Source organism: Bufo bufo, chromosome 5 (genome assembly GCF_905171765.1).
Source record: "Bufo bufo chromosome 5, aBufBuf1.1, whole genome shotgun sequence".
In the NCBI taxonomy this organism is placed as follows: domain Eukaryota; kingdom Metazoa; phylum Chordata; class Amphibia; order Anura; family Bufonidae; genus Bufo; species Bufo bufo.
Window position 1 is genome coordinate 160,087,357 of NC_053393.1, and position 21,225 is coordinate 160,108,581.

At 42.8% G+C, this 21,225-nt stretch overlaps 1 protein-coding gene across 1 annotated transcript in view; it reads left to right on the forward strand.

Annotated features, from left to right (window-relative positions):
- The window catches only part of ESCO1 (establishment of sister chromatid cohesion N-acetyltransferase 1), a 42,762-nt gene that overhangs the window by 2,423 nt on the left and 19,114 nt on the right, over nucleotides 1-21,225 (forward strand). Inside the window, exons 2-7 of the mRNA XM_040433154.1 lie at nucleotides 241-1,997; nucleotides 2,965-3,061; nucleotides 7,640-7,691; nucleotides 13,118-13,238; nucleotides 15,832-15,963; nucleotides 21,135-21,224. Of these exons, the coding sequence (XP_040289088.1) occupies nucleotides 243-1,997; nucleotides 2,965-3,061; nucleotides 7,640-7,691; nucleotides 13,118-13,238; nucleotides 15,832-15,963; nucleotides 21,135-21,224 (2,247 nt within the window). The 5' untranslated portion in view covers nucleotides 241-242. The remainder of the gene's footprint in view (nucleotides 1-240; nucleotides 1,998-2,964; nucleotides 3,062-7,639; nucleotides 7,692-13,117; nucleotides 13,239-15,831; nucleotides 15,964-21,134; nucleotide 21,225) is intronic.

The following is a 21,225-nucleotide window of genomic DNA, read 5'->3' on the forward strand; positions in this document are numbered from 1 at the left end:
CTGGGTGAAAATGGGGATATGTCCAGGTTCAGCTCTTTAATCTTTTTACGCAAAACTATATATCAATCTGCTCATGTGCTGGCCATACACCTTGAGCAGCTGGAAGAAATATCACTTTTTTTTATTAGCAACTGCAATGGGCTCCTCACAATAGTACCGTGACACACTTTGTGAATACGCTGTCCCCAGTATAATCATAATGTTCATTGACCCTTAATGGTTCTTTTTTATTTTTTACAGTAATGACCTCAAAAAAGCGAAAGTCCTCTTTGCCAGAAACTCCTGCAAAGCGTCAGAAGCTTAACAAAGAAACTAAAGGTCCTCCTACTTCATCTAGAGGGAGAAATGGTGTTACAAGCAAGTCAAAACCGCGTTCAACACCGAGTAAAAACAAATCCGCTTTGCCAGCAAATAAAGCCATAAATAAATTACAGTCCTCTCAATCTGAAGTGGGACAAAAAAGGAAAAAGGCAAATGTGAAAGTCACCAATGTAAAGAATGTGCCTGCCAAGAAGAAAGCTTCACCCAAAGATGTGGCAGTTTCAAAAAGGGGCACCCCAAAATCCCTCAACAATACTTCAAAAGCCACAAAGAAGAGCCAGCCAACAAGTCTGCGCAAAACATCAGCCAAAGGAACGTCTGTAAAAAGTAAGACACCTAAAATAGTGAAAAGCTCTAGCAAAAGCCAAGCTGCGAAACATATAAAAGCTGAATCTGTAACGAAAACCTTGAGCAAACCCGGTATAAAATCTCTACAAGCAAAGAAAGTAGCTAAGAACGTAGCTAAAACGGTACAAAGTAAGAAGACACCATCTACGACAACTCGCATTAGAAAGAAACTACCTGCTGTAAAAAATAAAAAGACGGCACCATCGATAAGAACATCTGGGAAAAGTACAAAACCAGAACTCAAAAGGGACGCAGGTCGTGCATCTGAGACTACTAAGAAATTGTCCAGTACTAAGAGGACAAATCAAAAGCCATCAGTTCCATTGAAGCAGAAGACTCCTGTGCTAGATAAAAAGAAGCCAGAAAGGGCCCAAACCAGTAATAAGTCAGGATTAAGAGCAAGAGTGAAAAAAGAAGCCAAAACTGAGAGTCCTAAGGATGTTCATGAAAACTGCCTGGTCCATCAAGCAAAACAACCTGAGACGAGCTTTGGTGGCCCTGTCAAAAACAAAGCCAAAGATCATGATAAACCCAGTTCAGGCGTGACCTCCATTGTAGCAGTGCATTTGCCAAGTAAGAAAACATCCATTAAAGCTACAGGAAAGTCAACCACGCCTTTAAAGCGCAAAAGGGTTAGCAGTAAACCTGTGGTCAAGACAGAAAATAAGGTGAAGAAGCATAAAGATGTCAAACCAGGATCCGATAAAAATAATCTAGATGTCCCACCGGAAAATGATCAAAAATCCAAGCGGATAAGTATTCTAGACTTGTGCAATGAAATAGCTGGAGAAATAGAATCTGATACAGTAGAAGTTGTGAAAGAAGCACCTAGCACACCAACTAAGGACAAGGCCATTGAGAAGAAGGAAGACAGTCCAACGGAGACCTCCCCACCCCCTCCTTCTGAACAGAACCCCATTAAGCAGTTGAAACGGTTCTTTCCCAGCAGAAAACCATTGCAAATGAAATGTAAGACTGAGCAGAAGACGAGTCCTTTAGCCAAAAAATTCAAATGGAATAAAATAAAGTTAAAAAATAATTTTGCCCAGAATAATATAACCCAAATTCACACTGTACTTCCTAAGCTTGAAACCATTAAAGCCAAAGCCTCGGTCCAGCAGACAGTGGATGCTCCCAAGACCCCAAATAAAAAGCTGGATGCAACAATGACCACAGACCTTAAACGAAACGAAGCAGCGTTATCAGGAAGGGTCCGAAACAGTACAGTCCCACCGGTGGAGGGGGAAAGTGACTTAATGAAGCCTTCTACAGAAAATGGCCTTCTGGAGAACCATATAAAACATGAGCTTGAAATAGCGCTTGATGAGGTAATCGTACAGCCATTTGTGGCATGCCCTTTTTGGAGAGATTCATCTTTATATGTATTACCACATCTTAAAGGAAACCTGTCACCATGAAATGGTTCACAATCTTAAGGCAGCAGGAGGAGCTGAGCGGATTGATACATAGATTTGTGGGAGAAGGTTCAGAAAAACTTGTAAGCTCCATTGTACATGGCAGCTGTCTTATCAGTCAGATAGTTGTACACGGGGGCGGTCTTACATTCAGAAAGAACAGACGTTTAAACGTATAAATTACTGAATATTTTTCCCAGAAAACTATATATGCTATATACATCTTCTCAGCCCCTCATGCTCTATAACCGGCTGCCCGTACACTGCACAGCATTATTGTGGTGACTGGTTCCCTGTAATGCTGGTACGTGTCCTAATTTATCTGACGATCTGCTCATGGTAAGGCTCTTGCGTATTGCAGATGAGTATTACATCTTTTTTACATTTAAAGGGGTTGTCGCACTTCAGTAAATTACATTTATCATGTAGAGAAAGTTAATACAAGGCACTTACTAATGTATTGTCATTATCCATATTGCCTCCTTGATTCATTTTTCCATCAGATTATATACTGCTCATATCAAGGGGTTACGACCACCCTGCAATCCAGCAGTGGTGGCCGTACTTGCAGACTATAGGAAAAAGTGCCGACCTCTCTGGTGGCCGGGACCTTGGGAGAGCACATAGGCACACAGTGGTGGAGATTTACCAAGATTGGTGTACCCTGCCCTGGCGTTAGATGCGCCCATTTTATTACGATGCTTCTTAATAAATTATTCATCTCTGCCCTGCAGTGCATCAGAAACTGAAGACTTTGCCAGTCAGCTATGAAGGCATGTCCTCTTCTCTCACCATTTCAGGAAACTGACAAGAAGCCTAAAAGTTTGCAAATTATGGTGCGCATATGGTTATTTTTATTTATTTATTATTATTCATTTAGGGATTTAGATTACAGTTGGATTCAAGTCCTGAAAATTCTCCAGTGAAGAAACCCCAGTTGTCTGCTCTACCCATAACCAAAGCATCAGAAAAGCAATGTGAGTTATTCAGTGTTACAGTATGTGTAAGGAATAATACTATTGTTTAAATCCTTTATGTTTAACATATTTGTAAAGCATTTTTGGTGACATTATTTTGAATTTTTTATGTCAATATCTTTGTTTAACCTCATAAGGACACAGGGCGTACCTGTACGTCCTGTGTATTTCCGATCACCGCCGCGCGGCGGGCGGTGATCAAAACAAGGTGCCTGCTCAAATCATTGAGCAGGCACCTTTTGGTCAATGTGCGGGGTGATCGGAAAAGGAGGTTGCGGCAGTGATCGAAGAAGCCATCGGGTCCCCGTGCGGCTGTAAGGGGGACCCGATGGCATGGAAGGCAGCGTGATGCCTTCAATAGGCATCTGCGCTGCCTTCTGGTGACGAGCCTGTGAGATCCAGCCCCCTGGATCTCACAGGCCGGAAGCTGTATAAGTAATACACACAGTATTACTCATACAGCCAATGCATTCCAATACAGAAGTAGTGGATTGCATTGTAAAGGGGATCAGACCCCAAAACTTGAAGTCCCAAAGTGGGACAAAAAAAAAGTGAAAAGAAAAGTTGAAAAAATAAAGTTTTCCACCCAAAAATTTTAAGTTTCAAGTAAAAAAAAACAAAAAAAAAACTTAATTTCCCCCAAATAAAGTAAAAAGTAAATAAATAAATTGGTAATTTTTTTTAAAAATAGTAGACATATTAGATATCGCCGCGTCCGTATCGACCGGCTCTATAAACATATCACATGACCTAACCCCTCAGATCAACACCATAAAAAATAAAAACTGTGCTAAATAAACCCTTTTTTTTGTCACCTTACATCATAAAAAGTACAACCGTAAGCGGTCAAAAAGGCGTATGGTACTATTTTGGTGGGCAATCTAACCGTCACCTCATCCCGCAAAAAATGAGACCTTACCTAAGATAATCTCCCAAAAACTAAAAAAACTATGGCTCTCAGAATATGAAGGCACTAAAACATGATTATTTTTTTTGTTTCAAAAATTATATTATTGTGTAAAACTTACATAAATAAAGGTATACATATTAGGTATCGCCACGTCCGTAATAACCTGCTCTATAAAAATATCACATGACCTAACCTTTCAGGTGAACACTGTAAACAAATAAAAACGGTGTAAAAAAAAGAGCAATTTTTTTGTCACCTTACATCACAAAAAGTGTAATAGCAAGCGATCAAAAAGTCATACGCACCCCAAAATGGTGCCAACCAAACCGTCATCTCATCCCGCAAAAATCAAACCCTACCCAAGATAATCGCCCAAAAACTGAAAAAACTATGGCTCTCACTATGGAAACACTAAAACATGATTTTTTTTTTTATTTTTTTTTTTAATGAAATCATTGTGTAAAACTTACCTAATATGTATACTTTTTTTTTAAAATGTATGTATCGCCGCATCCGTGACAACCTGCTCTATAAAAATACCACATGATCTAACCTGTCAGATGAATATTGTAAATAAAAAATAAATAAAAAAATATGGTGCCAAAACAGCTATTTCTTGTTACCTTGCCTCACAAAAAGTTTAATATAGAGCAACTAAAAATCACATGTACCCTAAACTAGTACCAACAAAACTGCCACCCTATCCCGTAGTTTCTAAAATGGGGTCACTTTTTTGGAGTTTCTACTCTAGGGGTGCATCAGGGGGGCTTCAAATGGGACATGGTGTCAAAAAATCAGTCCAGCAAAATCTGCCTTCCAAAAACAGTATGGCATTCCTTTCCTTCTGCGCCCTGCCGTGTGCCCGTACAGCTGTTTACGACCACATATGGGGTGTTTCTGTAAACTACAGAATCAGAGCCATAGATATTGAGTTTTGTTTGGCTGTTAACCCTTGTTTTGTAAATGGGGGAAAAAAAATATTAAAATGGGAAATCTGCCAAAAAAGTGAAATTTTGAAATTGGATCTCTATTTTCCATTAATTCTTGTGGAACACCTAAAGGGTTAACAAAGTTTGTAAAATGAGTTTTGAATACCTTGAGTGGTGTAGTTTTCTAAAATGGGGTCATTTTTGTGTGGTTTCTATTATGTAAGTTTTACAAAGTGACTTCAGACCTGAACTGGTCCTTTAAAAAGTGGGCTTCTAAACTTTTAAGCCTTGTAACAGCCCCAAAAAATAAAATATCATTCCCAAAATGATTCAAACATGAAGTAGACATATGGGGAATGAAAAATAACTATTTTTGGAGGTATTACTATGTATTATAGAAGTAGAGAAATTGAAACTTAAATATTTGCAAATTTTTCCACATTTTGGGTAATTTTTTTTAATTTTTTTTATATATATTTTTGAATTTATTTGACTTAATTTTACCAGTGTCATGAAGTACAAAACTATCTCAGATTGGCCTGCATAAGTCAAAGCGTTTTTAAGTTATCACCACATAAAGTGACACTGGTCAGATTTGCAAAAAATGGCCTGGTCCTTAAGGTGAAAATGAGCCCGGTCCCTATGGGGTTAAGTAAAGACCATAAAATCCTTCAGTTTTTCCACTGGCCATTAAGAATAATAATAGACCCCATTTCTTGGTCTGTACAGATCTCTGCACGGCAGTTATCTGCGTATCTGTTATTCTAATCCTGCCTGTAATGATATCACCTCTGTGTATAGATAACACATGATCCACCATTGACAATATCAAAGATTATCTATTCTTTCCTTGTACAATGACCTCTGCACAGGTCACAGAGCATGCCCAGAAGACTCTCCCATAGAAGTCAACGAGGTCCCCTCCTGACCATTGTGTCTGTGGACTATGGGGCTGCTGTAAAGCAATTTTCTTAATTTTTTTTTAAATGCTGTTAAGAACAGCTCAGACAAGATGGCCGCCCCCATAATCATGTCCAATAAATAAATCTGCAATCAGAAAATGAAAACAGATTAGAAAAAAAGGATATGTGCCACTATCTGGTTTTAAGTGGCAAATACAATTTTTTTTGGTTGGCATATTTCCTTAAAAGTACACCTAACTCGGTGAAACTGTAGTGCAATCATTCAGACATGGTGGTCAGTCACTGATGGCGCCGCCCACTGGACCTGTAAGCGTAGAAAGAGCAGGGATTTAAATGATTCAATTAACAGCAGGTTGTCTGCTTTTTTATATTAATGACCTGTCCTCGAGATAGATCATCAATATCATATCAGTGGTGGTATGACTCCCGGCACACCTGCCGATCAGGTGTTTGAAGAGAAAGCAGCACTCGTATAAGTGCTGCCCTTTCTTCACTGTTTACCTGCTCGCCATCGCAACCGCAGCGGTGAGCAAGCAGGTGTAATTACAGCGGCTCCGTCCGCTTCTATAGAACGGCTTGTTCCTACTTGCTAGAACGGAAAGGAGCCGTCCCATGGAAGTGAACGCGGACGTAATTACAGTGCTGCAGTTGTGATGGCGAGCAGGTAAACCGCACGTGTTCGAGGGCTCCTTTCTCTTCATACAGCTGATCAGCGTGGGTGCTGGCAGTTGACCCCCGCTGGTTTTATATTGATGCTGAGGATAGGTCATCAATACAAAAAAAGCAGACAACACCTTTAAAACTATAAATCCATCTGCTCCACTTCTCCTGCTCTATAACATTTATATTGTACATTTTCATGGTGGCAGATTCTCTTTAATTTATTAGTCAGGACCATGGACATTGATGCCAATGACCCACTCTGCAAAAACCTACACATAATGGGAATATTATCAAAACTGGTGTAAAGGAAAACTGGCTCAGTTGCCCATAGCAACCAATCATAGGCTACTTTCACACTGGCGTTTTGTCTTTCCGTTTGTGAGATCCGTTCAGGGCTCTCACAATGGTCCAAAACGGGTCAGTTTTGCCCTAATGCATTCTGAATGGCAAAAAGGATCCGCTCAGAACGCATCAGTTTGTCTCCGTTCTGCTTTGGAGGCGGATACCAAAACACTGCTTGCAGCGTTTCGGTGTCCGTCTGACGAAACTGAGCCAAACGTCCGTTCTGACACACAATGTAAGTCAAAGGGGACGGATCCGATTTCTATGACACAATCTGCCACAATAGAAAATGGATCCGTCCTCCTTTGAATTTCAATAGTGTTCAAGACGGATCCGTCCTGGCTATGTTAAAGATAACACAAGCGGATCCGTTCTGAACGGATGCAGACGGTTGTATTATCTGAACGGATCCGTCTGTGCAGATCAATGACGGATCCGCACCAAACACGAGTGTGAAAGTAGCCATATTCCACCTTTCATGTTGTTTTTTTTTCAGAGCTCCTTTGGAAAATGAAAGTCTGATTGGTTACAAGGTGCAACTACGCCAGTTTTCCTTTACACCAGTTTTGATGGCTCTCCCCCAGTATGTGTAGGCTTTTTCCTGTGTGTGAATGTGAGCCGAACTGGGCACAGGGACTAAAGTGGATGGCAATGGAAAATATGTGGGCGGGGGGAGTAATTAGTGTATCTGATTCATAGGGACGTTTGTTTATTGATTATTCAAAACTGCATTTTACAATGTCCTTCCGTCTTGAGAGTAAATGGTAAAACTGCTAAATTGGTGAACTGTGGCCATTGAAATCTATTTCAGGCAGCGACTGCAAGCAGCTGACGGACCAGATGGCTGCATCTGCGGAGAGGGGGTAAGTGCTAAGACTGTATTTAACGTCTGTGCGGCCGCCATGGTGCGCAGAATGCCATTACTCACTGATCACATTATTCTCCCCGCTGCATACCGTTCTGTGACTGCACATAGTGCTGTCTTTGAAAAGAATTTCATGTAAGAATTCCTTGTTTTGGTCTTTTTTTCTGCTCTGTTACTTTGCAAACGTGTGATTTATGGGTGTCCACCTTACGTGTTAATGCAAGTAAAATGGTGCACATTGAAGGAGCAAAAACACCATATTATGCCACAACTTCATGTCCCCCCCCCCCCCCGTCCCCCCCCAAGGATATACTTATAGTTTTGTTTTTAACACATTCACCAGGAGGAGACTTGAAAATAATTGGTGCTACACAGTGGGCCTGATGCAGTACAGATTTAGAACACATTTAATACTTCATATCCAGGGGAGTACACAAACCTCATAGGGGCCTATAGGAAAACTTAGTATGGCCCCCTGCACCTAGTTTCCTAGTATGCATACTCCCAGGCAATGCAGAACATGTGCAATGCCCCAGATTTCTGACAACTTTATGTTGTATTTTAAAGAAATTTTTATTAAATATAAATGGTAATAAAATTTTTTTAAAAAGTTTCCTTTGGGCTCATCCACTTTGTCAGACTTTTATGTCGGAAAAGTGGAGCAAGTGCTTCAAATATATGGCACTCAGTCTGAGCCCCATATTTCTCAATGTATTTACACCAGAAAACTGGCAAACATACATTGAAAAATCTCCTGCTTCTCTTCTATTACAAAGCTAGCTGGCTGCCTGCAGCCACCACTAGGGGGAGCTCAGTGTATAGGAATAATACAACAACCATGGAAGCTGTAATAATCTTCTTGCATTGAGCTCCCCCCTAGTGGCAGCTGCATGAAAATGCATTGTTTTTCAAGTGTAGAAGAGAAGAAAGAACAAGTTTTTGTGCGGTCCCCCTCTCCCCCTGGGCACCATAGCAGTTGCGGGTGCCTTTATTGCAGGTACGCCACTGGTCAGATCCCAAGAGCATTACTTTATTCAGTACAGCTTAAAAAAAGGGAGTTGGTTTGGTGGGTAAATGTTCCTTCTTATACATGAGGTCCAAAATGACTGCTGCATGTGTTGGCTTCCCCTTCTGTGCCAATAGCTAGAGATTATCAGCATATACTTTATTGGGAAGATATGACACACGTTATGGTGTACCTTTCTACAAGAAACTGAGTTTTTCTATTTTAACAATTTGATCACACTTGCCACAAAAATATCTTACAAAAAAAATTGCACATGTATTGAATCGTGTGTGTTTGGTAAATCTTCTTAAAGGGGTTGTCCAGGTTCAAAGCTGAAACCATATTTTCACCTAGGCAGTCCCCCTGATATGAGCATCGGAACATTTCATGCTCCGATGTAGGGGTGGGCGGTATAGGCGATATGCGATATAAATTTGGGCCACGATATGGATTTTCGCCATATCGCCTATATCGCCAGACCGCGATATGATCGCGCTCTCTGCGCGCACCATTTTCTCCTGATGAGCCGGCACAGTGGAGAAGGAGAGAGTCCCTCCCTCCCCACTGTGCGCAACTGCCGCTGAACACCAATGAGGACAGAGTAGGAGGAGGACGGGAGGGACTGTGGCCACTGCGCCACCAATGAATGTGCCGGCCATATCCCACAGGGTCCCCCCCCCCCCCCCATCATTGGTGGCAGTGGGCAGTTCCGATCGGAGTCCCAGCAGTGTAATGCTGGGGCTCCGATCGGTTACCATGGCAGCCAGGAGTCACGCTACTAAAGTCCTGGCTGCGATGGTATGTTGGTGAGCAGCATTATACTTGCGTGCGCCGTGGCCGCCGGGCGCTCCTTCTGTCTGTGCGGCGGATTGCTAATGCTTATAGCATTAGCAATGCGCCGCACAGACCTATGAGAAGGAGCGACCACGGCGCACGCGAGTATAATGCTGCTCACTAACATACCATCGCAGCCAGGACTTCAGTAGCGTGACTCCTGGCTGCCATGGTAACCGATCGGAGCCCCAGCATTACACTGCTGGGACTCCGATCGGAACTGCCCACTGCCACCAATGATGGGGGGGAGGGGGACCCTGTGGCCAGATCAGGCTGGTGCACATCAGAGGCTGGGGGGGGGGCACATCAGAGGCTGGGGGGGGGGCACATCAGAGGCTGGGGGGGGGACATCAGAGGCTGGGGGGGGGGCACATCAGAGGCTGGCTGCCATGGTCAGCTCCCTGCTGTTGTGTGCACAAAGCACAGGGCAGCAGGGAGAGTGTAAAGTCCTATTCACCCTAATAGAGCACTATTAGGGTGAATAAAACAAGGGTTGTAGCCCTTAAGGAGGCTAATAGTTAGTTATTAAATAAAAAGTTAAAAAAAAAAAAAATTTAACCCCCCCCCCCAATATAGAAAACAATATATCACGATATATATCGCACATGCTTAAAATTATATCGCAATATCGATTTTAGGCCTTATCGCCCACCCCTACTCCGATGCTCTCCTTTGCCCTGTGCTCCGATGCTCTCCGCCTAGCAGTGTATTGTAAATAAAAAGCCCTTGCTCTGCGCGATCCTGCGCATGGCCAACATCCGGGGGCTGCTTCGGTGAAATTATGGGTATGTCCAGGGTCAGATCTGAATCCGGACAACCCCTTTAACCCACTAACAGTTTTGGTTTTTGGAAAAAGGACCTAACAGTTCAGTCGGAGCAAAGTTTGGTCAGCAAGGCGAGGGATGGGAAAGGGCTGCTTTAAACGGAATCTATCAGCTCCAAAACACCCCCCAAACTAGAGTTAGCAGCATATAGTGATGCAGAGTCTGGTTATGTTATTTTTATCTTCATACTCACTTGCAACTAGACTCAAACAGGAGTCCTATCAAGGCATTTTACTGCTGTTTTTTTGGAGTGCAGTGTCTGAATGCAAGTGGGTATAAAGGTAAAGATTACATAATCAGACTCTGTGTCACTTACACTATACACAGCTTGCTCTAGTTTGGGAAGTGTTTTGTCACTGATGGATTACCTTTTAAGCCTTCATATCTCAGGCTGTGTAGCAGCTAGAGATATTAGACTGGTTTTGTTTGAAAGCTTGCAATCTAAGCTTTAAAACAAGACTATTACAGTATTATCTCCTCTATATCGGGAGATAGAGCCTTTAGAAATTGGGTTGGGAGTGACAGCAGCTTGGTTTCTAAGCATCTTCTACAGAGCCCAAGATATGAAGGGTTAAAGCAGCCGACAACCCCCCTTCCCCCTTTAGCTGGCTGTGATCTAAACTAGCCTGGAGAAGGGGGCAGTGGGGAAATAGACAGGGTGCAGTAGAAAAAAGATGATAACAATAGGTGGCTCACCTAAAAAAAAAAAAAAAAAAAAAAATAATAATAATTCCTATCAAGTAAATGTATCCACAAAATAATGTTGCGCTCCTGCACCCACCTGGTGCCTACAGATACATAGAAAATTTACAATAAAAAACAATGGGCAGGTGCTCTAAAAATATGTTTGTAAAATTTATATTAATATAAACTATTGTTAATTATATAAATCTATCCGTGTAGATAAAACAAAGTATACAGTGTGTCAGACTGTTCCAGTCAATCTATTAACTGCGGGCCCTGCAGATTATTAAATAACTGCAGGGCCTGCAGTTAATAGATTGACTGGAACAGTCTGAGATGCTGTATATTTAATTTTTTATCTATACAGATATATAATATTTATATAATTAACAATAGTTTATATTAATATATATTTTACAAATATATGTTTGGAGCACCTGCCCATTTTTTTTTATTTATTGCAGAATACAATCATCACTGGAGAGCATTCTAATATTAGCCCTCACATGGTTATGTCGTCAGAAAAATAAAACATGTTCTGGGTCTTGAAATGCAGGTACACAAAACAGATTGATTATTTTGGAAAAACAACAGTTTTTATCATGCAAGTATTATAACATAATAAAAACTATCCATTTGGCATCATAATGGGACTAGCCACAGAATAAAGTTATTTATACCACACAGTGAACACCACAAAAATAAATTCCACAAAGTAATGTTAAAAATAAAATAAGTTATTTAATGGACTAAATGTACACCAAAATAGTTGTCATAAAAAAAAATACTACAGGCCGTCCCGCTAAATTGAAGAAAAAAAATACAACAGTTATGACCGCTGTAAGGGGGAAAATTGTTACTAGTCCTTAAAGGCTAAAATTAGTTATGTCACTAAGGGGTTAAAATCCACTTCAGTCAATGGAGTTGTGCGGCCACTACATTTACTTCAGACACTAACTCAAAATCTACAAAAAAAAGGGATGTTTTTTGGGAGGGTTTTTGCAATTTTAATGTGACTGTTGGGGGTTTAAGGAGTTCTCTTTAAAATTATTTATCATCTATGTAAGGGACCGCAGGGGGCCTAACTATTCGGAAGCCCCGCAATCCCAAAAACAAGGGGTCCCTGTCCCTTTATCATTTAAGTATAAGGCTGAGGTATATACTCTGTCAGCCCCATAAAAGTGAATGGAGAGGTGGATTGACATGGACTCTACCGCTCCATTGACTTCTCTGGGGCTGATGTACACAGCGCTCTGTCATTCCTATACAAATGGCCGGAGAAGTTGCCCGACATGCGCTCTACCGCTCCATTCAGAGAGGGGACTGTTTTTTGGAATTGTGGGGGGCTTCAGTGTTCTGTCACCTATCCTGTGGATAGGTGCTGAATAATTTTTGTCGGATAACCCCTTTAATTATGCTGATTAATTATGAAGATTAGAGAGGTTTTCTAGGAAGACTGTATTGACCTAGGTCATTAATATCTGATTGATGGAGGTCCAACTCTTGGAACCCCTGCCGATCAGCTGTTTGAAGTGAGCGCTGCAGCCTTTTCCTAGGTCAGTGACATAACATTCATTGGTCTCATGACCTTTCACAGCTCAGTCCCATTCAAGTGAATGGGATTGAGCTGCAATACCAAGCACAGCCACTATACAATGTATGGCACTGTGCTTGGTAAGCTGAGAGAAGGCAGCAGGGCTCACTGGGGCACCATGGCCTCTTCAAACAGCTGATCCCCACAGATATTGATGACCTTTCTTGAGGATAGGTTTTCAATATTATACTTCTGGAAAACCCCTTTAAGAAAGTTTTGTCAAGACCTAGACTTGCTTTTTAGGGTGTATTTACATGTAGTGGGTGAGGTGCAGTTACAACAATATCTTGGCGCAAATGTGGCACACACTGATGCATTTCAATCCACACTCCTTCGTAGTAAGTCACACCCATTTTCCGCTAAGCCAGAATTCTGACTCAGTTTGACTAGTAAATCCGCCCCATTGAATAGGATTTCAGTAAAACACATTTACTAACTGAACCTGGTGAATGTCTTACTGATAATACGAATTATTATCACAGGAACGAAGTGAGCAGCGACGTGTCAGCTGCAAAATCAAACCATGTGCCAACTGATGCCCATCTTCAGAAAGAAATTAGGAAGCTAAAAGAAGCAGATAACAGCAGTAGTCAGCCGATCATCGTAAGTATTCCTGTTCAGTGCCCTCCACTCTCTGCACTGAACACTTCCCCAGCCCTTCTTCTCTGCCGTAATCTCGCGATGCGCGAGCTGGCGCATGCACAGTTCCTTCCCTGAGGCTAATGCCAGCACAGGGAAGGAACACTATGACGACACTGCGCATGCGCTAGCTCACGCATCGCGAGATTACGGCGCTCTGGCTTTCTGACGTCTGGGGGCAAGGAGGAGATTCTGAGGATGCGGGGCGGTGCTGGGCTCCTTCACGCTGGACTCATCTCAGGGACAGGACTAATCTCAGGTTAATTTGCATATGGATCAAATCGTTTTTTTTTACACAATAAAAGCACACAGAGCTATGGGGACTGGGTATTGTGGATCTGCTAGCGGCCATCTAGCAACCCATGTCCTCAGCTCTACACATCTAATCCCGGTGACAGGTTCCCTTTTAAGTGATAGATTTACTGTTTGTCACTTGGGGGAGGGGGGTTACTGGGGAAGCATTCAGTGCGAGGATCCAAGGGCACCGAATATGAGGGGTATACCTACCCTGTTCCCTGTCACCTAAATAGCATTATCTGAAGTTTTGACTGCTGATGGACTCGCTTTAGGTAAAATTTCCATACATGGTCACTCATCATTCTCTATAACCAACCAGTTAAATTTTTAATTTTTTTGCCCATCTGTTCACTGCTGTTTACTTCAGTAATTTATCTTAAGCTAGCAGCTAGTGTTGAGCGAAGCGAGGTTTGGATGCTTCATCTGAAGTCGCTTTGCTCAAAACTTCAGAATAATAATGTATGGAGATCCGTCTCTGTACAGTATTAGAATGTATGGGCTTCGATGAGCCGAAGTTAGTTATTCACAAAGTTGCACGTGACTTCGTTGAATAACTTCGGTAGTTGATTTTTAAAGTGGAAAACCACTTTAAAACTTGAACCCGAACTCTGCTTTGGTTCCGAGGTACTAGTCAGAACCGAAGCCGAGTTTGGCTTTAAAGTGGTTTTCCACTTTAAAAATCAACTACCGAAGTTATTCAACAAAGTCACGTGCAACTTCGTGAATAACTAACTTCGGGGCATCGGAGCCCATACATTCTAATACTGTACAGAGACTGATCTCCGTACAGTATTATTCAGAAGTTTTGGATGAAGCATCCGAACCTCGCTTCGCTCAACACTACTAGCCGCCTGCATCCACCAATTTTCTGATGCTTCCATTCACATCTATTGCATGCAGGCAGCTTGGTATCACAACAGCTAAATACTTAGCTTCGCTAATAGTTTTGTAGAGGTCTTTATGCATGTAGAAACCCGGAGAGAAGTTTGCTCACACTAGTATGGGCTTCTGTATTCACTCCGTGCATAGACTGGTGCAAAAAAGTGCTACATTTCTTAAAGAAGCTGTCCAAAATGAAAGGTGGATTCTGATTGGTTGCTATGGGCAACTAAGCCAGTTCTAATTTACACCAGTTTGATAAATGACCCCATTAGATGCTACTTTCTGGTTTCCCGCCCTGTATGGTAATTAATAGCAGGGCGGGAAAGGAGGAGACGGCTGTGTTTCTTAAGGGGCATCTCCTTCTCCCTGGCTGTGAGCTGCCCAATCGCAGCAGAGCATGTCAACCCCAAGTAGAAGGCGACCTTTTTTTCCAGGAGAAGGGGACACCCCTTGAGAAACACGGCCATCTCCTCCTCGCTGTACCAATGCTATTAATTGGCATACAGGGCGGCAAAAGAGAACGAGGGGCACAGCGCCCCAACAGAGGAGCCGACCTGAAAAACAAATTAGCGCATGGACATCTAATGATCATGCCCTACACTGCCAGGTACTAATATTGTGAGGTCAGTACCAGTGATCCTATGTGTCACTGTAATGAGAAAAGAGCATATGTAGCCAAATGGTTATAAACATTCATGCCACATGCAGGAAATTGTCAGATGATAATTGGTTGTCCAAATGTTTAATCCTGATGACCTATCGTCAGGCATACCAAGCACAGCCACTATACGATGTACGGTGCTGTCCTTGGAAAGATGCTGGTATTCTGCATCGTTCACCAGATCTCCGGTGAGCGCAGCGACTCCCTGAAGTGCCCCCCAAAGTTCTTTTATGACCTTATTAATGGTTTGATGTGTGTAAAGTATATGCGTTGTGCAGACAATTCAGGAAGTAGTCATGGTGTTTCCTGCCACCGTTCCAGCAATCACATGAGCCACCGATTTAAACCAAACTACAACTTCTAGTCCTCCCCAACCGACAATCTAAAATAAACAATATATCCCCTATAAATTAACCAGAATGGAAAGGGGACGTTAATGTAAAAATTGATGGCGCTTTGCACTATAAAGAATTTGTAAAAAGGAAAATACATTTCCCCGATACCAAAAAAATACTAATATAAAAATGACATAAGAAAAAAGGCCAATTTGAATAACTGAAAGGGATAAAACTATATAGCTTTTAAACCTGCATATACTAAAAGAAAAAGAAAAAAACATGTATGCCTGGTCATGAACAGAGAAAATGGCCCAGTCTTGAATTGGTTAAAAAGGTAATTGCCACTTTGTTTATTCAAACCATTTTTCCCCGTTTTCAGGATGCTGGACAAAAGCGGTTTGGTGCAATCGCCTGTAATGTGTGCGGCATGCTTTACACAGCGTCCAGTCCAGAAGATGAGACTCAGCACCTGCTCTTCCATAACCAGTTCATCAGTGCAGTAAAATATGTGGTAAGAATTTTTCTGTCCTTTTATTTCCATAGCTGTGAATGTCTAAGTGCCCGGAGCAAATTTCACCTTCTAGATGACAAATTGAGTATTTTTATTTTTATTTTGTAGTTGCTAAAATATTCCATTCACAAAAAGTTAGGGATATTTGGCTTGTGGATGAAATTTTAGGATGAACCTAAAATGCACTCTAACCTTTAGGCTGGGTTCACACTTGAGCGTTTTACAGCGCGTTCAAACGCGCTGTAAAACGCTCAACACATGAAAACCAATGCTTCCCTATGGCCCTGGTTCTCACTTGAGCGTTTTACAGCGCTGAAAAACGCGCTGTAAAACGCCCTACGCTTAAACAAGTACTTGAGCTTCTTTGGGGCGTTTTGACGCGCGTTTGTGGCCATAGGACATTGCAGTCAATCACACAAACGCGCGTCAAACGCGCGTTTACTATTGCAAAAAACGCTCGTCAAAAACGCGCGTTAAACGCGCATATCAAAGACGCTCAGGTCTGAACCCAGCCTTACAGGTGAACTAAGGGTCCATTCACACGTCCGCAAGTGTTTTGTGGTCCGCAAATTGCGGATCCGAAAAACACGGACAGCGGCGGACCGCACATGCCAGGCACTTTAAATAAAAATGCCTTTTCTTGTCCGTATCTGCGGACAATAATAGGACATGTTCTATTTTTTTGCGGAACGGAAGTGCGTATGCGGACAGTATACTGTGTGCTGTCCGCATCTTTTCCGGCCCCATTGAAAATTAATGGGTCCGCAAGATTGCAGAACTCATGCGGACCCATTCATGCGGACATGTGAATGGACCCGTAATGTGACCTTCTCTAAACTTTTGAATGCACATGTCCAACTGTTCAATGTTTTTGCACAACTTGCTGTTCTCTAATAAGGAGCTTAATGGCAAAATTCACAATAGGTGTTTGATCCATGAATCGCCCAATAAATTTCCTGGTTTAATTAGAATTGGTATTTAAACAGTCCTCTTCATCATGCTGTTCACATTTTGACATCATGAGGCCAATGTGACACCTCACAATTGATCAACAGTACCTCACCATTGCAAGGCTTCAAGCAGGATGTTCTCAGACGGAAGTGGCCACTGAGCTTAAAGTGTCAGTGTCATCAGCAGGTTGCAACAGAGATATAGAGAGATTGGAAGAGTCACAGAAAGGCATAGAAGTGGACGTTCTTTGGCCACATCCCACACTGATGACCGCTTAACTGAACAATTCCCTGCGGAACCAGATGATGAATGCCACACAACTCCAGGCACATTTAAGAGAGGTGAGGGGCACCCAAGTGTCACCTCAGACCATTCCAAACCGTTTAAATCAGTGTGGTGGACGACCTGCAGGGGTACCTGACCACAACAATGGTCACCGGCGTCATAGTCTTGCATGGGCCAGGGAGCATCTACGCTGGACAAGGGACCAGAGGGCCTCAGTGCTGTTCACTAATGAAAGTCTATTCATGCTGAGCAGAAATGATGGACACCAACGATGTTGGAGACGTCCAGGAGAGCGCTATGAATCAGGCCACTGAACACGGGCCTAATTTTATGTCCATGGATGACAGTGCACCTGCTCATCGAGGTCGCATCATTGGGGAACAGTTGCCGGAGACTGGGGTACCTCAAATGGAGTGGCCTGCACTTTCTCCATATCTGAATCCCATTGAAAACTTATGGGATCAGCTGAATCGCCATGTAGAGGCTCGTAACTCTGTACCCCAGAACCTCAATGACCTGAGGGCCGCCCTTCAAGTAGAGTGGGATGACCTGCCTCAGCAGACAATAAGTCGACTTGGGAACAGCATGAGATGTCATTGTCAAGCTCAGAGGTTGCAATAACGCCTGTACAACAGTCTATGACATACCAATACGCCTTAGACTTTTCCCCCACAATCGTCAGCTCGGTGAGCACTGTGAATGGCACAGGCAGCCTGTGCCTGTGCCTGAAATAATCAATAACAAAGCTCCTTACAGTAAGGAGCTTTGTTATTGGTTGGGTATTGGGGCGCCAGAGCGATACAGGTCGGGTCAGGCAGAGAAAGCCGGCGGGAGCTGGAAGGAGGAGGGGCGGGCTCCCGGGAGTGGCTGTAGTAAGGAGAGTAGGACCCCGGGAAACATGACAGGGCCGCTGAGGAGCCGCAGACTTGCATGACTGATCTGAGAGGAGAGCTGCCCCCGGCTTATTACACCCCCCCCCCCCTCCCCCCAGGCCTTGTTGTGGCAGTGAAATGCCTGGCCTGTCAGTCTTCAAGTAAGTAATTCCCCCCCTCCCTAATCATAGTTCCGTCCAGTCTCCCAGTTCTCTGCTCCCCCTCTCCTCCTGTCACCCCACAGTGAAGAAGCTGAACAGACTCCACCGACTATGATGGGATCCGTTTAGTTTCCATTCGGGATCCTGTCTTTTTACCGGACACAAAAGTGCTGCATACAAGGCTTTTTTGTCTGGTCTTTCGACAGAATCTGCAACAGAGGCTCCAAACGCAGCTGTGAGAGAGTGCAGGCCTATGTATTATGTATTTTAATTGCCGTAACTTGCGTACTCCTCCTCGGGTAAAAGTACTCCTCAAAAATGGTCAGAGTAGTATTTTTACTCTTCTGGAAAAATAAGCTGTAATTGATGCTCAAGGCCACATGACAAGTTTTTGAGACATTGACATTTTTTGTGGGGTATTCCCACCTCTGGTGTTAGATTTTGTTTCAACAAATTGTTTGAGATGAGGAAATCACCATTGCATGCTTCTACTTAAATGCCCTACTTTCATGATATATCATCGCTGTAGCTTGAAATATACCTAACTTTTAGTGAGTAGTAAATATATTTCTGTTTTAACAGGAGTAATGGAGTTTTAAAATCATAGTAGAAAGGTTTACCCACAAACTTGGGCTACTTTCACACTGGCGTTTCTGGGTCCGCCTGTCAGATCCGTTTCAGGCTCTCACAAGCGGCCCCAAACGGATCAGTTCAGCCCCAATGCATTCTTAATGGATGCGGATCCGCTCAGAATGCATCAGTTTGGCTCCGTTCCGCCTCCATTCCGCTCTTGAGGCGGACACCAAAACGCTGCTTGCAGCGTTTTGGTGTCCGCCTGGCGGTGCGGAGCCAAACGGATCCGTCCTGACTTACAATGTAAGTCAATGGGAATGGATCCGTTTACATTGACACAATATTGGTGCAATTGTAAACGGATCCGTCCCCCATTGACTTTCAATGTAAGTCAGGACGGATCCATTTGACTTACACTTAGACTTTTTTTTTACTTAGTTATGCAGACGGATCCGTACTGAACTGATACCAGCGTTTGCATTTATAGGTGCGGATTCGTCTGTGCAGATACCAGACGGATCCGCACCTAACGCAGGTATGAAAGTAGCCTTAGACCAAAAGAAGTTTCAGCTTATTGTTGGAGCCATTTTCAAGCTTGAGTGGCTCCAGTGAGAAGTGGAAACGTTGCCTGTAAACGTGGAGGAATATACCTGCAGTTTTATCTGATCTGGTAGAGTGCTGCTTTTTCTTTGCAGGGACAGCCTCAACTATGTTGGTGCATAAATAAAAAGTGTCTGATCAGTGAGGGTCCGACCATAGGCACCTTTGCCTATCACAAGAATAGGGACCTTTGCTCCCTGTTTGAATGGAGCACCGGGCATGCATGCGTGTCCACTTCTCCATTCAACTCTAAAGGACTGCTGGAGATGGCAGAGTACAAGCTCACGGCTATCTCCAGCAGCCCCATAGAGTTGAATAGAGCGGCAGTGTGCATTTATGTGATTGGCGGGGACCCTAGCGGTCACACCCCAGATGATTAGAAAAAGTACATAACTGTTCTGCCCGAGCTGGGCTTGGGCAGATGGGTAAGGGGGGTTTGCTTTAGCTGCTGGTATCTCCTAATTGGTAGCAGCTAAGGCTAATTTCACACCTGCGTTTGGTGCGGATCCGTCTTGTATCAGCACCGCACCGATAATGCAAACGCTTGTATCCGTTCAGAACGAATCTGTTTGCATTATTCTTAAAAAAAATAAAAAAAAGTCTAAGTCAAAACGGATTCGTCCTGACTTACATTGAAAGTCAATGGGGGACGGATCCGTTTTTAATTGCACCATATTGTGTCAGTGAAAATGGATCCGTCCCTATTGACTTACATTGTAAGTCAGGACGGAACTGTTTGGCTCCACATCGTCAGGCTGGAATGGAGAGGAATGGAGGCGGAACGCAGCCAAACTGATGCATTCTGAACGGATCCTTATCCATTCAGAATGCATTGGGGCGCAACTGATCAGTTTTGGGCCACTTGTGAGAGCCCTGAAACGGATCACAAGCGGACCCAGAAACGCCAGTGTGAAAGTAGCCTAACATGGGCCTGGTCTTGTTCGAAAGCTGGCATTCCAGACTTTTATACAAGACCAAATTGACAGCACTAGCCCAAGATAAGCAGGAGATATCACTAGAATTCGAGTCGGGAATAATTGAGGGTAAAACCTGCTTTTACTTTCAGCTGCGTTCACTGGATCCCGATTTCTAACAGTGATATCTTCCAGTGTACTGAAGATAATGCGGTCATCCCCCTTTTCTTCAGTCTGGAGCAGCCGGGGAGCAGTTGCAGAGTTGAATGCCTCTCGGAGGAGAGAAAAATAGTAAAAAATATATATATAAATGTGACATTATCATCACTGTACTGACCCATTGTCATTTTTACCACACAGTTAACGCCATAAATAAATTCCACAAAATAATGTTACATTTTTAATTTTTTTTTATCTTTCCCCTAAATTATTTACTACACTATATATACCCCAAAAACCTACAACTAATTTCTCAAAATAAAATAAAATTTTTAGATTTTTTTTTTTTAAAAGTTATGACAGCTGGAACACAAAGGGGAAAAATATTATTATTGGCTAAAACGAATTGTCACTAAGGGTTTAAAAATGCAATTGTGTCCCCTGAGTTGTGCGACAACAAGATTTACTACACATTAAAAATCTACAATGTGACATTTTTGGGAGGGTTTTTCCAATATTAATGGTTGAACTGTCTGTGGTAACGTGTCCTCCTCACAGTCTACCATTAGAGGTGAAAACGTCTATTCAGAATCTTTTGGCAAATGCTAGGACAATCCTTATATAGTATGTTTGTTTTGTTTTTATCCTTTTTCAAGGGTTGGAAGAAGGAGAGGATTGTAGCTGAATACCCTGATGGCAAGATAATAATGGTGCTACCGGATGATCCTAAATACGCTCTTAAAAAGG